The sequence below is a fragment of the Myotis brandtii genome, unplaced genomic scaffold (genome assembly GCF_000412655.1).
Source record: "Myotis brandtii unplaced genomic scaffold, ASM41265v1 scaffold332, whole genome shotgun sequence".
Classification (NCBI taxonomy): domain Eukaryota; kingdom Metazoa; phylum Chordata; class Mammalia; order Chiroptera; family Vespertilionidae; genus Myotis; species Myotis brandtii.
In genome coordinates, this window is record NW_005362797.1 from 551,375 (window position 1) to 574,214 (window position 22,840).

The 22,840-nt window shown below is 46.6% G+C and overlaps 1 protein-coding gene across 1 annotated transcript in view; it reads left to right on the plus strand.

Annotated features, from left to right (window-relative positions):
- Positions 1-22,840, plus strand: part of KCNK10 (potassium channel, two pore domain subfamily K, member 10) — a 110,604-nt gene that overhangs the window by 67,050 nt on the left and 20,714 nt on the right. The window contains exon 4 of the mRNA XM_005871213.2: positions 4,909-5,069. Coding sequence (XP_005871275.1) covers positions 4,909-5,069 — 161 coding nt within the window. The remainder of the gene's footprint in view (positions 1-4,908; positions 5,070-22,840) is intronic.

The following is a 22,840-nucleotide window of genomic DNA, read 5'->3' on the forward strand; positions in this document are numbered from 1 at the left end:
CTGTTTCTTCCTTTAGCATCACCATGAAAACTGCTGTACATGAAGTGTGGTCTTCATCATTGGTTGTTTCTTTGGAAAGATCCCCAAGGGATTGCCGTGGCAAAGGTCATGAGCCTTTTAAAGGCTCACCAAATTGCTCTCCAGAAAGACTTTCACGGGCTGCATGAGGTTAGGTACCTTTCAGACACACAAAAACGTGTTCATTGCTTAGAATGTAGGCAGAGAGGTCTGAGGAATAATAGATTCTTTTCTGAAAAGCAGCGATACTACTGATACTACTCAGTATCAGAAGTCTCTTTTATCTGAATGGATCAAGGCCTTCTTTTTTTAGAAAGCTTTTCTTGTACTCAGACATACAGAAAGATTTACAAGTGTATGGCCAAAGGGAACGCATTTAGGCATTTTCCAAGCCAGGAGCCCCGCCACGAGGAAGAATGGACTCAGCTCCGTCTTTGTTGAGGTTGCCCTGTACCTGTCCCCCAATATCAGAAGTCTCTTTTTTCTGAATGGATCAAGGCCTTCTTTTTTTAGAAAGCTTTTCTTGTACTCAGACATACAGAAAGATTTACAAGTGTATGGCCAAAGGGAACGCATTTAGGCATTTTCCAAGCCAGGAGCCCCGCCACGAGGAAGAATGGACTCAGCTCCGTCTTTGTTGAGGTTGCCCTGTACCTGTCCCCTTTCTCAGTAACTAATGCTGATGTGAAAAAGTCCCACCTGCCCTTGAATGTGGACTCTGCTGGTAGATAACCCAGTAACTAGCTTTTCTAATCATGACACTCACTCTTGTATGCAGAGACTTCCCCATAAACAATCACCAACAGAAGGGCCACAGGTGATGGCATTCTGACCAACAACTCCCGAGTGCAACTGGAGTTTAGTCTTTGAGGCATTTTTGGATTGAGTCACCGGACGCCACCCACATCAGTGAGAGCCCGCGGTCAGGTTCCAGATGGTAGCCAGTAACTGTGTTACTTGCCTGGCAGCCTCATTTCAGAGTTGTGCCTGCCAAGGAACCTGGGCAGCTATTTCTAATTAACCAGCGCTTGGTTGGAAGTTTAACCCATGATTTTGGAAATAGCAGTCATTGTGGCCTGCATTCACTGAGCACTTGCCAGGTTCCAGGCACTGTGCTCCACACGCCTTCTCAAAATCTCTCATGAAGCACAGGAGGCAGGTACTATTTATTAGCCTCATTTTCCTGATGAGAAGACTGAGGCTCAGAGACATTAAGTAACTTGCCCAATATCTCACGGTGAGGAAGCAGTGGAGTTTAGTAGCTTCATTCAGCAGGACCAGCTACAGAATGTTCAGGGCCCGGTGCACAATGAAAATGTGGTCTCCTTGCTAAGAAATGAGTACGAATGTCAAAACGGCAACAGCAGAGCACTAACCACAGCACAGGGCCCTTCGAAATGGGGTTCTGTTTGCACAGGTTGCACACCCACCAAGCCAGCCCTGTGTACAAAGACATTCTGGTTTTAGAATGCACGCTCGTCACCACACAGCAGGGCTGCATAGCACGTGGGTTGGCAAAGGTGTGACTTTGGCACATAAATAGCACATAGGAGCATCATCTGTGTGCTCCTCGGGCACACGTCCTCCCTAAACATCGGCCTCTCTTCGTGGGACTGTTTCCTAGCTGGGGGTCAATGGAGCTAAGCCCCACCTTGGTCCTTCTCAGACGTTGCAAACGGTCCTCACTGGGCTCATCTCCTTTGAAAGTCACCAGAAGCCAGTTGATGGAGTAGCTCCTTGGACGTCTTTTGTTTTACTTAAATCCAGTTCCAATCTTCTGGGCTAGGTCTGCCTCATTGATTGCTTCTCTGGTAGCTGTGCGTCCCCTCTCATTTCCCAGCTTTCACAGCCCCCTGCTGCACCAAGAGATGCCCGCACCCCAAATCCAGCCATGGGTCCGCCCAGGTCAGTGAGCCAGCCACTGGAGGTACATTCTGTCCCGTGTCCTGGCACTGTGGGAGGACAGCAGAGTTTCCAGAGGGAAAGTAGGATCCAGCCATCTGTTTTCTCCTGGGGCTTCATTTTCCTGGAGACATATGGCTCAGAAGTGATTTCTTCCTACTGGAAACCACAAGACGATCATCGCTAATACTTACTGAGCGCCTCCTGTGCATCGGGCTTCACATACACGTATTTAATCTTCACAGTAACTCGTCTCATCTTTAGTAGCTATAAGGTGAGTGCTATCAAAGAGCCTCACTTCTCAAATGCGGAGCAGGAGGCAGAAAGGTTAGGTAGGTTGCCAACATCCGAGAGTTAGTAAGCGGAAGAACCAGACAAGAATCCAGTTCTAGAGCCTACGTACAACCCTCAAACCTCACTTCAAAGTTCTCCCAAGCATTCTGGAAGGCTGGGCAGGACAGTCTAACAGGCCGGGTAGGACTAGAGCCAAGAATCCAGGAATGTGGGCCTCCTATTGCCTCAAAGTTCCAAAATGGAAGTTCTAGGATTTTCCTAGAGGGACAGTGTTGACAGTCAAACTGCAGCAGTCACTCCAAATAGTTCATTGGAGGCAGGGGACAAAAAAGCGCATGCGCACACCCATGCACAAAGTACAGCGTCACTCAGGAATGGCGATTACTTTGTGTCTGATATGACACGATGCCCTTAAATATGCTTAGAGACGTAAATATCACTTCACTAGTGCCCTAACCTAAGAACTTTGCTTTAACTTTATTTTAGTGTTCCTGTCTGTGAAACACTGAGTAAATAAGGAGCCAATGATGATAATACTACTTGCATTGCTATGGTACTTGACACTTCATTGATTTTCTTCCCCATGTTGTCCTTGAACCCCTCCAACACCAGGGTTTGCAGTGGCTAAGTGAGTCTAAGGACAACTGGGCAGAGTGAAATGAATTAAATCTGGAACCTCTATCTTCTTACTTCTCTCTCATGCTCCTGATGACCCTGGATGACCCCTGACTCAGGGGCGGGGGCAGGTCCCCTCTGAGAGGAAGAGGAAGGCTGCACAGCATTGGTCATGGCTGCAAAGATGCCTACTCAGCAGGTTCAAAGCCTAGGTTTGTTTGTCGGAGTCTGCAGTATATTTTTTTCTGAGTTATCAGACTAAAAGAAAACCTAGATCCCCTGATAGTAGTCAGGCAATTATAAGACAGCCAAGCAAGAGTATGAATGTTTCCAGAAGTTACTAGAATGTTTCCGAGAGGGAACCTTAAACCTGCATAATGTGAAACTGTATAGGCACATTTGTTCCCTCTCCAAGAGGGCTATGTTATATAAATCGGATTATTCTAGAGGGGGCTGCTGAGAAAAAGGATTGTGTCCAAGTTCCTGAAAGCACCTGAAAAAAGTTCCAAGGGTTGGTTATTGTTATTTTTTTCTTTTTACCATTAAGTCAAAACGGTGGTGAGTCAAAGAAATGCAAGATTTAGGAGGCTTGACTGAACACTCCTTGATGAAACAGCAACTGTGATTTAGATACTTTGTGATAAGAGGTTTGAATGATTCCGAGTGGAAAGTTGCAAAGGCAAATAGCAAGGTGACTCATTGCTCAAGGGCAGAAAGCACCAGTGAGCTCGCCACATGCATAGAGGAGGATTGGTGGACCAATCATCAACGTTATTCTTTATGGTGCTGCACCCCCAACATGCTGATAACCATGAACCCAATAACTCACCCACTGATGGCTTTAGAAACAGACCTCACATGAGTCACCCGGATATCGGAGGATAGTCAGGTGACTACCTAGATACTCATTGACATGAAAACGAATAACAAATGACTTAGACTCATTTCTATACAAACTGTGCTGGTGCCATAAGCCATTTTCTTCCAACACCACTGTCTTTAGTCCCATCCATATAGAGTAAGGCCACTATTCACTATACCTCAGTTACTTACTAATATGTACTTGCTGCAGTCTTAAGATGTTGGTGTTTCCAAAGCATTGTTTGACAAACGTACTGGTAGACCTGGCTATGGAGGGCTTCTTTTATCTGTAAACATCCATTCCACCAACAAACATTTATTTAGCACTTGATATCCCTTGATGCAAGAATTGGGTGGGAGGCCCTAACCAGAAGTGGATAGAGCATCGGCCTGCGGACTGAAAGGTCCCAGGTTCGATTCCAGTCAAGGGCATATACCTTGGTTGCGGGCACATCCCCAGTAGGAGGTGTGCAGGAGGCAGCTGATCCATGTTTCTCTCTCATCGATATTTCTTACTCTCTATCCCTCTCCCTTCCTCTCTGTAAAAAACCAATAAAATATATATTTTTTTAAAAAAGAAGTGGGTGAGAGGATAGGCCGGACTCAGAGATGATGCAGGGTTCCCAGTAGAGAGAAAAAAAGCCACTGTCCTTCCCCCACTCTTGACTGTTTTCAGGCTTCCCCGGGTAGGGCTGTGTGGTCCATGGGTCCTTTCTGAATGTGTGCTAGACCACATAGCCTCCTCAGTGCGGAGCACCCATGACCCTGGGAAGGCAAATGTTGAAGGCAGCCACAGTATGGAGGGGCTCATTTCCAATCTAAAAACAACAGTGGCGAACCCTTCTTAGGTGTGCAGGTGTCCCTAGACCAGACCGGTCCAGGGTGTTCGGTGTTTCTGAAATGGATACTACCACTTTCCATTAGAAATGCAATTTTGGGTGACCACACATTTCCTAAAAAGTAACCTAACTAAACACATTAGATCCAGGAAACCTGGATCTCCTTAAAACTATTGACAAGAAGGAAGGAAAGGAGGCAATGGGAACAGTGTTCTGAAGTTCACGGGCCTTTAAAATGAGGTGCTCCTTCCTAAAGTTCATCAAATTGGGGGTGGGGATGCAGGAAGGTTTGGAAGGGTCTGTGGAGTCTTTGGTTCTGTACTCTAATTTCTCTGCTACCTCACCACTCTCCCTCTCTCTTTTTAATATTTCTCACCAGGGTATGGGAATATTGCTCCGAGCACTGAAGGAGGCAAAATCTTTTGTATTTTATATGCCATCTTTGGAATTCCACTCTTTGGTTTCTTATTGGCTGGAATTGGAGACCAACTTGGAACCATCTTTGGGAAAAGCATTGCAAGAGTGGAGAAGGTCTTTCGAGTGAGTACTGCGTCTATGTCAACCCTGACCTCTGAGATCCAATGGGCTTTAGCCTTTTGGGATCCAGGAGGGATCATCAGGGTCTTGTCATATCATTACCACTTTTAAGGGAATAGTCTGATGTCATGATCATATTTCCTGTGTGGCTGATGGTCGTCACAGGCACTGTGCCAAAGCTCTTCTCTTCGGTAGTTAGTTTCTGTAGAGTGGTATCTCTGGAATCACAACACAGAGGGTTAAGTATGGATTTGCCAGTGCAGATTTTGTGAAGTCATGAAGCACACTCTGTTTCTTCTTAAAGATGGAAGATGAGTCCTTGTGTATTTGCAATAAAGTAGAGAACTGTAAATTCATCCATTTGGTTTTGGAACTTCCATTTTATTTGCAAGCTCGGTGTCTTCAGGATGATCCTGGCTTCTGGGATTTCTTCCAGAGCCTGTCTTTTCTAGGCACTGCTTCGTGCTTTGTATCTGTCTCCCCGTGGCCCCTCCCTCTTTCTCCTTCCACTGCTGTGTTCCCTCAGCAATAGGACACTGATGTGCTAATTCAAACTAAGGTGCTGATGACTGCTATTGTGTTAGTGGGGTTATTTTTCCTCTTAAGAATACTTACCTTTAAACAAGGAACAAAAGTCTCAACTCAAGCAAAAGTTATTTACTAAATATGGCATTCCTGGCATCAATGACAGTCATGTGACATAGATGTGATTGGACTGGGGTTCTAACTCACACCTATCCATATGATTTCACAGAACACCTGCTTTGCTTTGGTGTAGGGTCATTGCTGCTCTTTTTCTCATTATTGACCTAATGTTCAAGTGTTCCAACCCTTCTTTAGGGAATTTTTCTCATGACTTAATATTTTAAGATGACACTTTGAGATCTTTTTCAGAATCTAGCAATGATGGGAAAGATAGATCAGTGGTTAGCTCTAAATCTGAACTTGTTCTTCCCTCTGAGACAAACAATCATGACCAGCTTTTCTTTAGAAGACTCAGGGAGTTCCCTATTTTAGTTTTGTTAGAAGAGTTTCAGTTTGTCAGAGTGGATGAATAAGGCTTAGAGCCACCTTTATAAGCTCAGTGATCCCGCGTGAGAGTGAGCTGCCTCGGTTTACTCCTTAGCAAAAGGGGATGGAATTCTAATCTGCTTTATAACGTTTGGTAATGATTAAATGAAATAATGTATGGAAAAGAGCCTGGCATGGGGCCAGACACGTAGACTTCAGAGAGCTGTGTGTCTGTCTCCTGAATGAAGTGTTTGTTGGCAGGGTAGCCGCCCATTCACATGTCATCCGAGCAGCTCAGCGGCATGTGGGTTTTTCCTGGAATGCCCCACAACCTTTGCTCCCTAAGTGCTGGCTAGTCAGCCAGCCTCTTTAGAGCATGCACCCGGCTCAGTGGTCACCATGGAAACCGCCAGAGCTCAAGTTTCTCTGCTTCTCAGAGGTTCAGGTCTGCCTGAACCAGACAGGGCAACCCTGCCTCCAGGAACAGTTCTCAGAGGAGCCCTTCTAGCCCTCACAGCTAGAGAACAGTAAATCTGGCGGAGCAAACACTCAGAAGAACAGGATTCAAAATCCAGCATTTTTATATTTAAGTCATTTCTCTAGATCATGGTGTCTTTATTTGTAGAAAAAACTGATTAGACTACAAGCTTTTGAAATTCTTTTTTATAAAAAAAAAATGAGGGGCTGTACTCTAATCAAGGAAAGAGGTTGCACTAATTTGATGACACCTGCTACCAAATTTGGGGACTTCGTTTCCCCTAATGTATTTTGAACTTCAAGGAGAGGACTGCTCTCCTTCCCCTGAAAGCTGCCTCTCAATGCTCAGTTCAACGGGCACTGGGACAGCCTCAAAAATCTCACATTTCGTTTTTTTGTTTGTTTGTTTGTTTGTTTTTTAAATATATTTTATGATTTTTTACAGAGAAGAAGGGATAGGGATAGAGAATTAGAAACATCGATGAGAGAGAAACATCGATCAGCTGCCTCCTGCACACCCCCTACTGGGGATGTGCCCGCAACCAAGGTACATGCCCTTGACCGGAATTGAACCTGGGACCCTTCAGTCTGCAGGCCGACGCTCTATCCACTGAGCCAACCCGGTTAGGGCTCACATTTCATTTTTATGCTGATGCCCACTCAGTTCCAGGAAGCTGAGGGTGGTGTATTATGGAATTAGCAGCATACAAGGTAGGCATTTGCAGCCCAGTGGAGGGCGCTGTTGTCAGGGATGATGAGATCCAGGAGCCATAGAAGCACACTTCCTGGGGATGCAAACAGCAATTTGGCTTGCTGCATGCGGCCTTGCTAGAAAATCTCCCGGCTCCTTGCCATTCATTTAAGCTACATCTAAAAGGCCAGTTACTCTTGGGTGATTATTTGAGAACTGAAAACAACAAAACTTGGGGTTGGGATTTCTGGTTCCCATGGAGAAGGTTCATTGTTTTTGTTTTCTCGCCTGCTCAGTGACTGTTAAGCCTTTCCCTTCATCTGTTGTGGTTTTTTGGGGATAGAGAGGATTTTTTTGTGGAGTAAAGATAAAATATAAAGTCACTCTTCCAGCTGTCTACATTCTGAAGTGACAGGATTTGGGTCCTTCTACCACATCTGAGCCTCATTTTAAAGAGTTGCTGAGGGTGTCTGTATTGTGTAGGAATGCTTCTGGCTACAGAGTCACAAAGTGCTTGGGGTTAGCATGGAGTGAAAAAAAGTGAATTTGTCCTCTGAAGCTCAGAACTAATTGAGAAATAAACATAGAAATAAACATATGGAGATTAAAATTCCACTTTATTGCTGATAAGCTCATCAGAGGATGTAGCTTTAGCTTTGATGACAAAGGGACTTTTCACTATCTCACCCTGCTGCATTGTATTTCTATTGCTGTACAACAAATGATCAGCAATGCAGATGCTTAAAAAAGCAACACCCATTTGATTTGTTATGTCACAGTTCTGGAGCTGACCACATCCCTGTGATGAGCTAAATTTGAATTCTGTCGGCGAAGAAGTTGGGGGAAACAAATGACAGCCGCTAGCCACACCGGCCACTTACTGGGAAGCTGTTCTCCCTCCATTTGTCGTAAATCAGGTGACCTTTGGGGTCCTTGAATCACTTAGGGGAGACTGGATGATGCTATGGTAACAAATAACCCTCTGCCAGGGTCTGCTGCAGCCCAGGCAGCTCTCCAGGCTTTAATGGGTTTGTGGGTCAGGGGGGAGATGGGGGGAGCAGCTAGGCATCGCACACTGGCTCTTAAGGGCTTTGGCCTCCAGTCACAGCCCTTTGGCCTGAACTAGTCACGTGGACCCACCCAACCACAAAGGGGCCTGAAATGTTTTGTTTGATCTCCAGGAAGGGGCGGAGGTGGGAAACTGGTGAGCACTAGTAATCTCCTGTGCCCATTCCCTGGGACTATTCCTGGGCTCACTGTCGGGCGACAAGCATCCTAGCATTTAGAACAGAAGGCCTGTCGATGGCTCTTTGGGGAACACGACTCCCATGAGACTCATGTCACACCCAACGATTGGAACCTGCGGTTTGTTCAGTGACTTGCCTGAAGCGACTCAGTGAGTTGGTGGCACAGCCTGGACCCAGACCAGTAATCCTGCCTCCTCGTCCAGGTGGGCCACTAATCTTTACTGTCAGAGGTAGGAGCCCACGCCATGGATCCAACGTGGAGTTGTTGTGAATATACCGTTCGAATTCGTGGAGATGATTTTTAAGTATTTACGTAAAACACAGTAAAAGTCCTTCCTCCTAGGTTTCCAAGTGCAATCTGGGCGGTTGGCGGTGAAGGATGATGGTTTGGGATGACGCAGGGTTGATCTTGGGTCCCAAAGCAGATTTGGGGAGCGGGCAGCCTCTGTGTCCCCTGCTGTGGGCTGGCTCCTTTGCGGGGCCAGGCCAACTGTCACCTGAGAGGATGCTGCAGGAAAACTGGTTTGATGTTGGACTGGATCCCGTTGTCTTGCTCTGAGCTGGACTTTGGCCTCTGCTGGGAAGCAGCTGCCCCTTTTTCTCTGGCGAGTCAGCGGGCTTTCTGATCGTACCTCTGTAACGAAGGGACACTCTTTTCCTTTTCTTTCCTTGGCCTTTTCCCCCAAGGACACCGCAGAAATGTTCATTTGCCTCTGGAGCCGAAGGAGCCTGGGTGTAGCTGACACATAATCACACATTATGCCAAGTTTATTGGTGCCACGATTCCCTGGGGACTTTGGAGCCTGCCAAGTGCTTAAGACCCGGTGACTACGATCTCAATCTGCTAATGATGCTCAATTAGTGGGCTCGTCCATCACTTTGGACTGCAGGAAGGGGCTGGCGGTGGAAGCCAAGGACTCCTGGAGGCCTCTGCCATGGGCCTGGCGTGAGTGGAGGAGAGATTTGAAGGACACATTTGCAGGAGGCTTCTGTTTCTCACAAGGAGTCTTGAGCTAGCTCCCAGCAGCAGTGGGGTTCACTTTAAAAGATTATTATTTCAGAAGATCAAAACTCCTGATTTGGAAACAGGGTGTTCTTTTCAGCTCTGTGGGTACAATGTTCCAGTCCTAATAGGAGTGGAAGTGTTCATTGAGGAATGAGTTATGCACATGAGGGTTGTGCCTAAACAAGTGTGAGGGGATGCCAGGTGGTGGGCCGCGAGTGCCCCAGAAAGGGTGTGGAATTCTGAGGAGTCACTCGTAAACCTCTGCATGTCGGGAATTTTGCAGGGAGACTCGGATTTGTCATTTGTCCAAGAGGATTGGACTGAGGTCAGACTGAATACTATGGCACCTCCGTCTCAAAGTCTAGAGATAAGATGCAAATCTGCTTCAGGGTTTTAGTCTATGCCAGACGCTGGTTGTGGGCTTTGCTGAGAGGAAGCTGTGCAACAACCCTCTCAGAAAGGCCATGTTCCCCTCTTCATTGTATGAGACCAGAAGGTGCACATTGGTTTGGTGACCTGTCCAAGGTCACCCAGGCCATAAGGGACAGAGCGAGGATTTTCAAGCCAGACTGAGTCTTTCCGCTCTCCTTCCTTCCTTCTTTCTCTTGTAAAGCAGGGGTAGCATCTGGTGATTCAGGAAAGTCTTCGGCCTCTCAGAAAGGCCATGTCACCCTCTTCATTGTATGAGACCAGAAGGTGCACATTGGTTTGGTGACCTGTCCAAGGTCACCCAGGCCATAAGGGACAGAGCGAGGATTTTCAAGCCAGACTGAGTCTTTCCGCTCTCCTTCCTTCCTTCTTTCTCTTGTAAAGCAGGGGTAGCATCTGGTGATTCAGGAAAGTCTTCGTGGGACAGATGAAAATGAGAACAAGTTCATATTGGCCCTATGTCTGCTCTCAAAGGGTTTTCCAACTTTACGTCATCCGGCGATACTTTGAATTGGACCATAGCCTCTGATTCTTTCCTACGCACCTGTTCTGTCTCCCCAGTACGGGGTCGTTCTTAGCAAACATCTCTTGCTCAGTGTTCTCTACTCCTGGAGCTCAATCTAGAATTTATTTTTATTTGATTTATTTTTTACTTTTTTAATATATCTGTATTGATTTCAAAGAGGAAGGGAGAGGGAGGGAGAAATAGAAACATCAATGATGAGAGATAATCATTGATCAGCTGCCGCCTGCAACCCGGGAATATGCCCTGACCGGGAATCGAACTGTGATCTCCTGGTTCATAGGTCGACACTCAGCCACCACGGCCAGGCTCCATCTAGGATTTAAATGCCTCCTTGCTCATGTCCACGATGTGACTAATGTGAAGGTGGGCTTCTAAAAGGGGCTTGTGCTATCCAGATAGCTGACTTGTTTTGACCCACCTCCGAGAGAGAAGTTGACAATATTCTCTACTCTCCGTACACTTTGTACAACTCACTCATTGTTGACAATAAGAGGAAACACAGCTCACAGCCAAACCCTTGGGCAGCCCAGGCAGCTGGTCGTGCCCTCAACACCACACTTCTTTTTCTGGGCCCCACCGATTGCCTCCGCGCTTTGCTTCAGTGGTTTGGAGAACCTGGATTTGAGGGAGTCAACGCCAAGGTTTTAATTCCCACTGGGTGTTTAACTCGGTCCTAAACTCAGGAACGTGGTAGAGAAGCTCCTCCGAAGCTGTCACCCCATAGAGGAAAGTCTCTGGAATGTTTCTGGGTTCGTTCTCTCCAAGGTTGTGCCCATTGAAGAAATGATTCCACAGATTTGATTAATTAAAGCAGCTTATATCTTTGCATTTGGGGGCCACCACATGCTCTCGATACACCACATGGTAACCGGTTTCTAAAACTTCCAGGTACTTTGGGGTTAAAAGTTTTATGCAAGAATGGTATGAGCACTCATTTCTATTAGTATCCTCGAGTCACCTTACTAGGTGGACAATTTCCCATAGTCACCCCTCACCCCATTTCACAGGCTAGTGTGGGTCCTTGGCAAGGCACGCTGATGTCATCCTATATATAAAGATGAAATATGCAAATAGTCATTACACCTTGATCACAGATCAGCAGGAGGGTGGGGCAGCGAGCTACACCTTGATGCGTAACGACCGACCACGTAAGATCCGGATCACAGATCAGCAGGAGGGTGGGGCAGCGAGCTACAAGCGGGCGGTGGAGAACTACAGGAGGGAGCAGGGCAGCAAGCTATGAGGGGGGGACAAGGGGAACTACAGGAGGGGGGAGCAGCAGGCAGAGAGCTACAGGAGGGTGGCAGCGAGCTACTGGCGCATGGATTTGTGTGCAGGGCTACAAGTAGAATAATATCCTTTGCCCTCTTAGAGAACTCTACTTTTAAAAAATTACACTTATCAATGTAAAACAACAACAACAGGTTTTTCTCTTATATCTAGCCCCATGCTACTTGTGTCAGCCAAGCAAGTAATAAACCATTCTAGTGTAGCTTCCAGAACCTGAGGTTCCTAAAAATTGAGAGATGCCTTTGTAGAGTCGCGTCTGCCCATCACGGAGCTGTTATACGATCCACTAGGGCTTACACTAGGTGGCACGTTTCTAAATGACTGGTGTGTCGGGAATCTATAAAAAGTAGCTTTGGAACTTTTCGCTTTAGGAAAGGGAAAATGATTAGAATACATCATTACTGGGAGGCGAGCCAGTGTTTGGGGCCCTTTACTCCAAAGAGGCAGCTCCCTTGGGAGGTGCCAACCTGCCAGGCACAGCCTGGTCACACTGCTGAGCGGGCTCTGGTGGCTTTGTATAAGGGAGGGCTGCCTGCTGGCATGGATCCAGCCTACGTCGGAGAAATACACTCTGTAATTCTGGGGGGAAATGCTTTGCTTTTTATTTTCTGAGAAGTGCTGCATTTGTGTATCACAGCATTTTTGACCTAATGGTTTTGAACTGTGTCTTGGAGTTTATTGCTGAGTTTTAGCCTCTCGTTAGTATAGAGCTGTGGTTCTCCCTCTGTGGGCGGTGGGTCCCCAGGGGCCTGAAGTGCTATTTTAAAGGACCCGAGAATCCTTTCGTGCATCTAGCATTGCTGGTAGAGAGAATAGAGACTATGTCTCCTTCACACATGTGCTGCCCTTTTCCAAATGTATAGAGTGGGGTTGTCGTCACTTAAGTTCATTTTAAAAGGTGATAGTATCTTTCTTCTTGATATGTTTTCACAATCACTGGATACCAAAGGTTCCATTGTTCTGTGGGGATTGAGGAATTTTTTTTTATGTTCAAAAAGGATTCCTATCCTCAGAAAAAGTTGAGTACAAAAAGATAGAGCAACGCTGGCTTTTCCCATCAGCACTGTTCCCATGTTGTTTGGGGGGCTCTTTTCCCCCATGGAATTAACATTTTGTCCTGGCCATAGTCACATAGTTTCAAAGAGGTTCTCAATTAAGGCAACCCCAGGAGTTACTGGGGTGCTATAAAGCCTGCTTCCGCTTTTTCTTTATCCCTAACTTTTTATTGTGGTGAAATATGCATTACATAAAATTCTAGCTTGTGTATTTGACATGGCTTGTGTATTTACCATATTAGTTGTTTAAAAATATACAGTTCAGTGGCATTAAGTCCATTCACCTTGTCCTGCAAACATCCTCACCACCCATCTCCAGAATTTTTTTATCTTCCAAAACTGAAAGTCCGTACCCATTAAATGATAACTTATTTCCCCCATGCCCTCAGCCCCAGTCACCGTTGTTCTATTTATGGGACTGCTCCAGATACTTCACATAGTGTTTTTCCTTCTGTGTCTGTCTTGCTTCACTCAGCATAATGTCCTTAAGGATTCATGCACATTGCAGCACATCAGAACTTCCTTCTTTTTTAAGGCTGAATGATATTCCCTTGTATGTATGAACCACATTTCGTTTATCCACTTATCTGTTGATGGACACTTGGCTTGCTTCACCTTTTGGCTGCTGTGAATAATGCTGCTATGAACACGGGTGTGAAAAATCTGTTCAGGTCCTTGCTTTCAGTTCTTTGGGATAAACCTACAAGTGGAATTACTGGATCATATGGTATGTCTATGTTTAACTTTTTGAGGCACTGCCGTACTGTTTTCCACAGCACTGCACCCTGTTACATTCCCGCCAGCGATGCTCAATGGTGCCAATTTCTCCACAGCCTCACCAACACTTGTTCTTCTCTGTTTCTTTTTTCTTCTCCAGCTTCTATGGGCCACAAAGACAGCACTGGCTAACTTGCTAGTTGATTGTCCCTTATGTTTTAGCTGCTCCGATAGCTGCCATTCTGTTACATTGGGGGCAAAGGCAAGAGGCAGGGCCCCATTCTGTGCCTCCCTCTGGCACCTGCCCCCTTCCTGTCCTCACCTCCTGCCATGCCCCCTGCTTATGCCCATCCTGCTCCAGCTCTGGCACTGCAGCAGAGCTACTGGGAGGGAGGTGGCCGGATGCCAGGCCACCTTGGGCCTCTGCATGCTGGTGACATCTGGGTTCCCCCTTGCCTTGCCGCTGCTCTGAAATCCCTTTATTCACCCTGCAATGATTCCCTCTCCAATTCCCCTCACAGCTTTTCCTTCATCCCCTTCCCAGCTCAGTTTAATGAGCAATTATCAAATAGCGCCTTCTGCAGTGGCAGCACTGGGATATGTGGCAGTAAACAAGAGATAGTCTTCTCACCCGAGAAGGAAACAGGCATGCATAGAGACCAATGTCGCCCTGGCCAGTTTGGCTCAGTGGCTAGTCGGCCTGCAGACCAAAGGGTCCCAGGTTCGATTCCAGTTAAGGGCATGTACCTTGGTTGCAGGCTCTTCCCTGGTCAGGGTTCTGCTCGTGCAGGGGGCAACTAATCAATGTGTTTCTCTGACATTGATATTTCTCCCTGTCTTTCCCTCTCTCTCTCACTCTCTCTAAAAATCAATGAGAAAATATCCTCGGGTGAGGATTAAAAAAAAAAAAAAAGACCAATGGCTGGGGTAGGCAGCCTCTGAGGTCACACTGCCTCAGTGCCTAAGTCATGTGACCTTAGGCTGTGCCTCAGTTTCCTCGTTTGAAAAATGGGGATACAATCCGTAGCTACCTCTTTCGGTAATTAGCTGATGCTTGTGAGCAATGCCTGGCATGCTGTCAGCACTCAATAAGTGGTGAACATGGCTATGACAGGCACCTGTCAGCTGTGGAAGCTCAGAGGAGGGACTGTGGATTCTAGCTTGTGTATTTGACATGGCGTGCATCTTCGGTGATGCACCTGTCTTATGTTGCTAATGAGTTGTTCTCATTAAGTAAAGCATGAGGGGCTTAAAACTAAGGGCTACTATGTCTTTCTTTCCCTGTACCTCTGCTCAGCGCTAAGCACTTTGGAAGTGTTCAGTAAATACTTCATTGATTGCGAATTCATTGGGGATGAGAGAGAGATGGACTAGATTCCTTCTCACACACCCATGCAGCACCCCTGACAAACCCAAGTGAAGAAGAGATGTTTGCTGCTGCTGCTCTCAGTCCTACCTGTTGGGTGGAAGGGCTTGGGGCTGGGACTCAACTCCCATCACCAGTCATTGCCCCCGGAGGAGAAGTTGCATTGGTCATGACTCAAGAAGAATACAGAAGGTCTGAGTGTACCCCTGCCAGTCTGTCTGTGCAAGAGAGGAAGTTGTATTTGCTTTCTTAGCTGCACTTAATGGGCTACAACTGTTTACGCGGATGTGTCCATGATATTCCACTACATACATGGATTCTAGTAAAAAGAAGATAAAAGAATGAGAAGGAATTTATTTTAGCTGCTTGGGGGTTGCCTTTCAGCCTGTGGGTGCTCTTACTAGATCTTGAACACATGGGCCAGTTCATCTATACTAATAATAGAGGAATATGCAAATTGTCCGGGACGCCATCACAGTAACAGTAATGACCAGCAGGCTGCGTGGGGCGACAAGGCCGGCAGGGGGATTAGTGAGGGACAACCAAACGACTGAACAGCAGGCTGCATGGGGTGACCATGCCGGTGGGGGGGGAGGGGCAGTTGGGGGCAACCAGGCCAACAGGGGGTATAGTTAGGGGCGATTAGGCAGGCAGGCGGGTGAGCAGTTAGGAGCCAGCGGTCCCGGATTGTGAGAGGGATGTCCGACTACAGGTTTAGGCCTGATCCCCGGGGGGATCCCTAAACCGGCAGTTGGACATCCCTCAAGAAGTCCCAGATTGGAGAGGGTGCAGGCTGGGCTGAGGGGACCCCGCCCCCACCATGCACAAATTCCGTGCACCAGGCCTCTAGTATTTTTATAAAGCCTCAGTGTTCCTAGGCATTCTTCCCAAAAGAAAACTGGCCCAGTTAGATGGAGCAATGTCCCCTAAGTTAGTTTTTTCCACTCCTTGTCAGAAGTAAATTTTACTGTAAACATCAACAATCTTTTACCGGAGCCTGGGGAATGGTTGAAAGGGCTCATGTTAAGTTATTATTATTAATATTGTCTGTCTACCTATCCACCTCCCCCCATGTTCCCTTTTACTGCCAAGTTGGTACAAACCAATGCATTGGGCATCCCCTATTGGTTATCAGGACTTTCTCTTCTAATTTAACACTGCTTTGCAGTTTAGTTTGAAGAGTTCATTATAAATAGATATAGATATAGGTATAGATATAGTTATAGATACAGATACAGATACAGATACAGATACAGATATAGATATAGATATAGATATATTATCATGCAGTTAAAAAAAAGGAAAGGAATCTATGTTTGATTTTAAGAATAGAGTACAGAAAGCTTCTGTGTGATTTTTTTAAATGAATTTTACTGAGTACCGTAACAGAGTTGGCAGCAAAGCTAACAAGAAAGCAAATAGCAACGTTTAAAATGAAATGCATGACATATAAATGCCATGTGGTGTTCTCTCAGGGTTATTACAACTTTCTCTTTGGCTTTCTTTTTTCTCTTTGCTTCTTGCTTCACTCCGCTTTTAAAATTTTTAATTATCCTCAGTCCTTTGATTCTGCATTTCTGTTAGGTTTATTTCTCCCCCGCCTACCCTTTGGAGGTGCTTCAACCTCTTCTTCATGGGAGAGAAGGAAGAGGGCCTGTCCAGATGGCCATACAGACAGGTGCCACCTGCTTCTGGGAGCCTCTCCCGGGGAGCGGAGGGCTGCTGTGATCGCCCTCTGCCTAGGAAATGCTTTCCATCTTTTCTACTTTTTTTCTTTCAGTGAGGAAGGGAGAGGGAGAAAGAGAGATAGAAACATCAATGACAAGAATCATTGATCGGCTGCCTCTAGCACACCGGGAATCAAGCCTGCCACAACCTGGGCATGTGCCCCGACCGGAAGTCAAACCATGACCTCCTGGTTCATAGGTCGACGCTCAACCATTGAACCATGCCAGCCGGACTTCTATTTTTTTTAATTATCACAGCCCTTTAGTTTTAATAAGCTTTCTTTAAAATGTCTTAAATTCAAATTCTCTCTTATGATTAGGGAAACAACAGAAAACGAGCCCACTGATCAGATTTTGTGGAAAGCTCATATGGACCAAACATTTAAAAGTTTGTCACAGTTAGCACTCTTTCCCGGAGTAAGGTCCTTGAGGATCATATTTGAGGAGAAATCTGTTTCCACAGGGGAAGTTGAAAGGCCTGTGCATGTGCACTGAACACGTCACAGCCTGTCACTTCCAAACTTTCCCATGTGATGTTTACGGTGCTTCCAACCGTCCGCATCCTCCTCCTGCTCTCAGGGTAGGTGTCAGTTCTTCAGGGAGGTTTTATTCACTCCTCAGTGTGGCCAGCACCTGTTCCCCGTTCCATCACACCGTGCACACCCCCAGAATAGCATTCATTTCTCTGATAGGAGGTATGTGTTCGATGCTCGCTGTGCCCATCAGCCCGAGAGCTCTGTGGAAGGGGTCCAGTCTGACCGGTCAGCAGTGTCTAGCTCAGGGCATAGCACCCAGACCTGGTGAATGAATGAGCATCACTAGATATGACCTTGTACATTTTGATATAGAAAATGACCTTGAAACCAAAAGGCGTTCGATGGTCGCTGTGCCCATCAGCCCGAGAGCTCTGTGGGAAGGGATCCAGTCTGACCAGTCAGCTGTGTCTAGAGCTCAGGGCATGGTACCCAGACCTGGTGAATGGATGAGCATCATTAGATATGACCTCATACATTTTGATATAGAAAATGACCTTGAAACCAAAAGGAGTACCATATGCGAATAAATGTCAGTGGAACAAAAAACAGTCTTAACCTTTGAAATGTCATTATTTTGATGAAAGGGCTTTTTAGTAGGGGAGCTGTCCACTGATGATTATTGCATGTGGCCTTTCTCTGCTCAGGAACCTTCATCTCATTAGGCAATGCCTGTAGTGTAATTCTATAGATTTCTCAACAGGGTCATAAAAAACTTCCAGAAGCTCCTTAATACACAGTTTAATTGTATCCAGTGGTGCTCAACCCTGTAATACCCAATATCCACCCTTTTTTCAAAATTGGTGAATGCATTTTTATTGATTGTATTGGGGTGACATTGGTTAACAAAGTATATAGGTTTCAGGTGTGCAATTCTAAAATACATCATGCTTATATTGTATTGTGTCCAACACCACCTTTTGTACCAATCCTTATTCATGACCTTTTACCACATTGAAATGAATTTTATATTAGACTAGAGGCCCAATGCATGAAATTCCTGCAAGGGGCTCGGCCCTCACAGCCCCAGCTGCCTCACAGCCCCACCCACTGGTCATTCCAGAAGGTCGTTCCGAAAGTTCATTCCAGAAGGTCATTCCACCATCTGGTCTAATTAGCATATTAGCTCTTTATTATATAGGATGGTGCAACTTACCTACACAGCTAATTTTGAAAAATTCAACACTATTTTCTAGCTACAATATGAAGGAGAAAAAAAAAGGAAAGTCACTTACAATAAATAATACATGTTTCAGTAATAGGTGCTCGGTCATGAACCCCCAGGGGACCTTCTGAAGCAGAGGAACCCTTGCATCTATATGTAGAATGTCGTAGTTCCCAACGTAGGCTGGTCAGGTGCATCGGATCCATGACTAAGATGCCGCTAGGGACTTCCCCGTCAGTGATACGGAAAATGGAGAACAATCCTTGGTAAGGCTCCAACTAATCAAAATTCAGGCTTTTCGCAGTTTACGCAGGAATCATATTCTTGTAAAATTCAGCCTATATTGAAGCAGTACCAAACAGGTGTGTGTGTGTGTGTGTGTGTGTGTGTGTGTGTATGTGTGTTTATGTATAAAAGGGAGTTCTCAGCTTAGGTATTATAAACATAAATTTTGTCCGTGGGACATTGATAACTCATGCTAAATTTGGGATGATTCTCTGATTTGTGACACTAAGTCTTGTATTACAGGAAGCGCCTCTACCCACTACATGCCTGGAGTGTCCCTCCAATTGTGTGACAACCACGAACATCCTCACAGATTGACCCGTCTCTTCCCAGGGTGTTAGGATCTAAACAGGGTTATAAAAAATAACTTTCAGGAGCTCCAGTGTAACTTTCCAGAGTACACATATGTGATTTTTATTCTCGTGTCAGTGGCCATGTTCAAATAGTCAAGACTCTCTCCTTGACTCAGTGCCTGTGGTATTAATATTCAGTCCAAGAAGTACAGATCTTGTGCGTGTGTGGGATGTGCATCCCTGCACCTCTCCATCACATGTGCTCTGCCTAGCATTCCACGTTACAAAATCCTGGCAGTTTATCTCTTGTTGGATGAAGAGTTTTGTCTTATATCCTTCATAAAATAGTTTACCTTAAACAGTTACTCTCATATTTTCTCTGGGTGCTAAAAAAGAGGGCGCAGGTGTAGAAAAAACGCGCCATGGAGGGCACCCAGGATGCAAAGATAGTGCGACACACAAGCAGGTAAACAGCAAACCAGGAGGAGCTGGTTGATCGACAGGGGAACATGCCAGGAACCAAGACAGCCGGGAGGAGGGCCCTGTTACTTAACCAGAGGGTGGAGGGCTTCCTGCAGGAGGCAACAGTGGAATTGTGTTTTGAGGAATAAACAAGAGTTTGGGAAGCATGACAAGGGGAAGGACATCCAAGCAGATAGGACAGCCTTTTTAACAGGCCCAGAAGCCTCTGGCTTGTGTTTCCCAGTGGTTAGAGCGTCAGCCCATGCACCAAAGGTTGCAGGTTCAATTCCTGGTCAAGGGCGCCTTACTGGGTTGCAGGTTCGATCCCCAGCCCCAGTGGGGGTGCATGTGGGAAGCCACCAATTGATAAGCATGGGCTGGTGCTGTATCTGGGCACCAATAAATGATCCAGTCTCTTTAGAGGGCAAGGTGCAAAAATAACCAGCATTATACACAAGACGGAGAGGAAAGGCAAGTGCTTGCCAACAGCAGGCTCCCAGCACTTCGCTCAGGAGGGAGGTGCAGGTTTCTGTAGGAAGAGGAGGTGGCCCTGGCAGCGAGTGGGTTGCCATGACTGAATTGGAACGAGGCTCCCTCCCAGCTCCCACCACCACCTTTGGCAAACGTCCCTGGGATCACAAAGGCTCAGACAAGGCCCATCTCTCTTACTTTACTGTGGGGAATATCTACGCTCATTCTTCTGGTTTTCCCTCAAGGGCATGGCCGTCACCCCTTTCCCAAAGAAAAGAAGACAAATTGTATGATTTTCAAGGGCATTGTGCTATTTCTGGAGGGAGCCACGTGGTGTCTGTGAGCATGTTCATTGTTTTCTCTTTCCCTTTTCTTCTCATTATTCCTCTTCCTCTTCTCCTCTCCCACCCCACCTCCTTTTCCTCATCTTCCATTACAAACATTACAAAGAGAATACATGGTCATTGTGGAGACCTTGGGAAACACAGAAGAGTACAATGAAGCAAATAAAGTCCCCTGAAAATCCATCATCCCAAGAATTCCACCACTGACGTGCCACTAATTGTACTTGTGAATTTTTTCTCTTTCATCTATATTGATCCCAAATCCCGGCTGCTCCACTGGTCCTGCAGCAGGCCCCTCCCCAGCTCTCCTGTCCAAAGTCCCCTGCCCGCTAGACGTGTAGGGGATGTCACCCATGGCTGTCCTGGCCACAGCCTGTGTTCCCCATTAACTCCTCTGGATTGCCAATCACTCCTCTAACCACCGACTTCTCTTGGCAATGCTGCCGGTCCCTCCTGCAGGGGCAGAACCCTCTGCCTCAGTCAGGGGTTGCTACTGGGAGGAGGCTGGCACTGCTCCTCCTGTACCGCCCATCCCAGGAATGGACACAGCTCCTTCCGCACCACTTTACGCAGGAATCATATTCTTGTAAAATTCAGCCTATATTGAAGCAGTACCAAACAGGTGTGTGTGTGTGTGTGTGTGTGTGTGTGTGTGTATGTGTGTTTATGTATAAAAGGGAGTTCTCAGCTTAGGTATTATAAACATAAATTTTGTCCGTGGGACATTGATAACTCATGCTAAATTTGGGATGATTCTCTGATTTGTGACACTAAGTCTTGTATTACAGGAAGCGCCTCTACCCACTACATGCCTGGAGTGTCCCTCCAATTGTGTGACAACCACGAACATCCTCACAGATTGACCCGTCTCTTCCCAGGGTGTTAGGATCTAAACAGGGTTATAAAAAATAACTTTCAGGAGCTCCAGTGTAACTTTCCAGAGTACACATATGTGATTTTTATTCTCGTGTCAGTGGCCATGTTCAAATAGTCAAGACTCTCTCCTTGACTCAGTGCCTGTGGTATTAATATTCAGTCCAAGAAGTACAGATCTTGTGCGTGTGTGGGATGTGCATCCCTGCACCTCTCCATCACATGTGCTCTGCCTAGCATTCCACGTTACAAAATCCTGGCAGTTTATCTCTTGTTGGATGAAGAGTTTTGTCTTATATCCTTCATAAAATAGTTTACCTTAAACAGTTACTCTCATATTTTCTCTGGGTGCTAAAAAAGAGGGCGCAGGTGTAGAAAAAACGCGCCATGGAGGGCACCCAGGATGCAAAGATAGTGCGACACACAAGCAGGTAAACAGCAAACCAGGAGGAGCTGGTTGATCGACAGGGGAACATGCCAGGAACCAAGACAGCCGGGAGGAGGGCCCTGTTACTTAACCAGAGGGTGGAGGGCTTCCTGCAGGAGGCAACAGTGGAATTGTGTTTTGAGGAATAAACAAGAGTTTGGGAAGCATGACAAGGGGAAGGACATCCAAGCAGATAGGACAGCCTTTTTAACAGGCCCAGAAGCCTCTGGCTTGTGTTTCCCAGTGGTTAGAGCGTCAGCCCATGCACCAAAGGTTGCAGGTTCAATTCCTGGTCAAGGGCGCCTTACTGGGTTGCAGGTTCGATCCCCAGCCCCAGTGGGGGTGCATGTGGGAAGCCACCAATTGATAAGCATGGGCTGGTGCTGTATCTGGGCACCAATAAATGATCCAGTCTCTTTAGAGGGTAAGGTGCAAAAATAACCAGCATTATACACAAGACGGAGAGGGAAGGCAAGTGCTTGCCAACAGCAGGCTCCCGGCACTTCGCTCAGGAGGGAGGTGCAGGTTTCTGTAGGAAGAGGAGGTGGCCCTGGCAGCGAGCAGGTTGCCATGACTGAATTGGAACGAGGCTCCCTCCCAGCTCCCACCACCACCTTTGGCAAACGTCCCTGGGATCACAAAGGCTCAGACAAGGCCCATCTCTCTTACTTTACTGTGGGGAATATCTACGCTCATTCTTCTGGTTTTCCCTCAAGGGCATGGCCGTCACCCCTTTCCCAAAGAAAGGAAGACAAATTGTATGATTTTCAAGGGCATTGTGCTATTTCTGGAGGGAGCCACGTGGTGTCTGTGAGCATGTTCATTGTTTTCTCTTTCCCTTTTCTTCTCATTATTCCTCTTCCTCTTCTCCTCTCCCACCCCACCTCCTTTTCCTCATCTTCCATTACAAACATTACAAAGAGAATACATGGTCATTGTGGAGACCTTGGGAAACACAGAAGAGTACAATGAAGCAAATAAAGTCCCCTGAAAATCCATCATCCCAAGAATTCCACCACTAACGTGCCACTAATTGTACTTGTGAATTTTTTCTCTTTCATCTATATTGATCCCAAATCCCGGCTGCTCCACTGGTCCTGCAGCAGGCCCCTCCCCAGCTCTCCTGTCCAAAGTCCCCTGCCCGCTAGACGTGTAGGGGATGTCACCCATGGCTGTCCTGGCCACAGCCTGTGTTCCCCATTAACTCCTCTGGATTGCCAATCACTGCTCTAACCACCAACTTCTCTTGGCAATGCTGCCGGTCCCTCCTGCAGGGGCAGAGCCCTCTGCCTCAGTCGGGGGTCGCTACTGGGAGGAGGCTGGCACTGCTCCTCCTGTACTGCCCATCCCAGGAATGGACACAGCTCCTTCCGCACCAC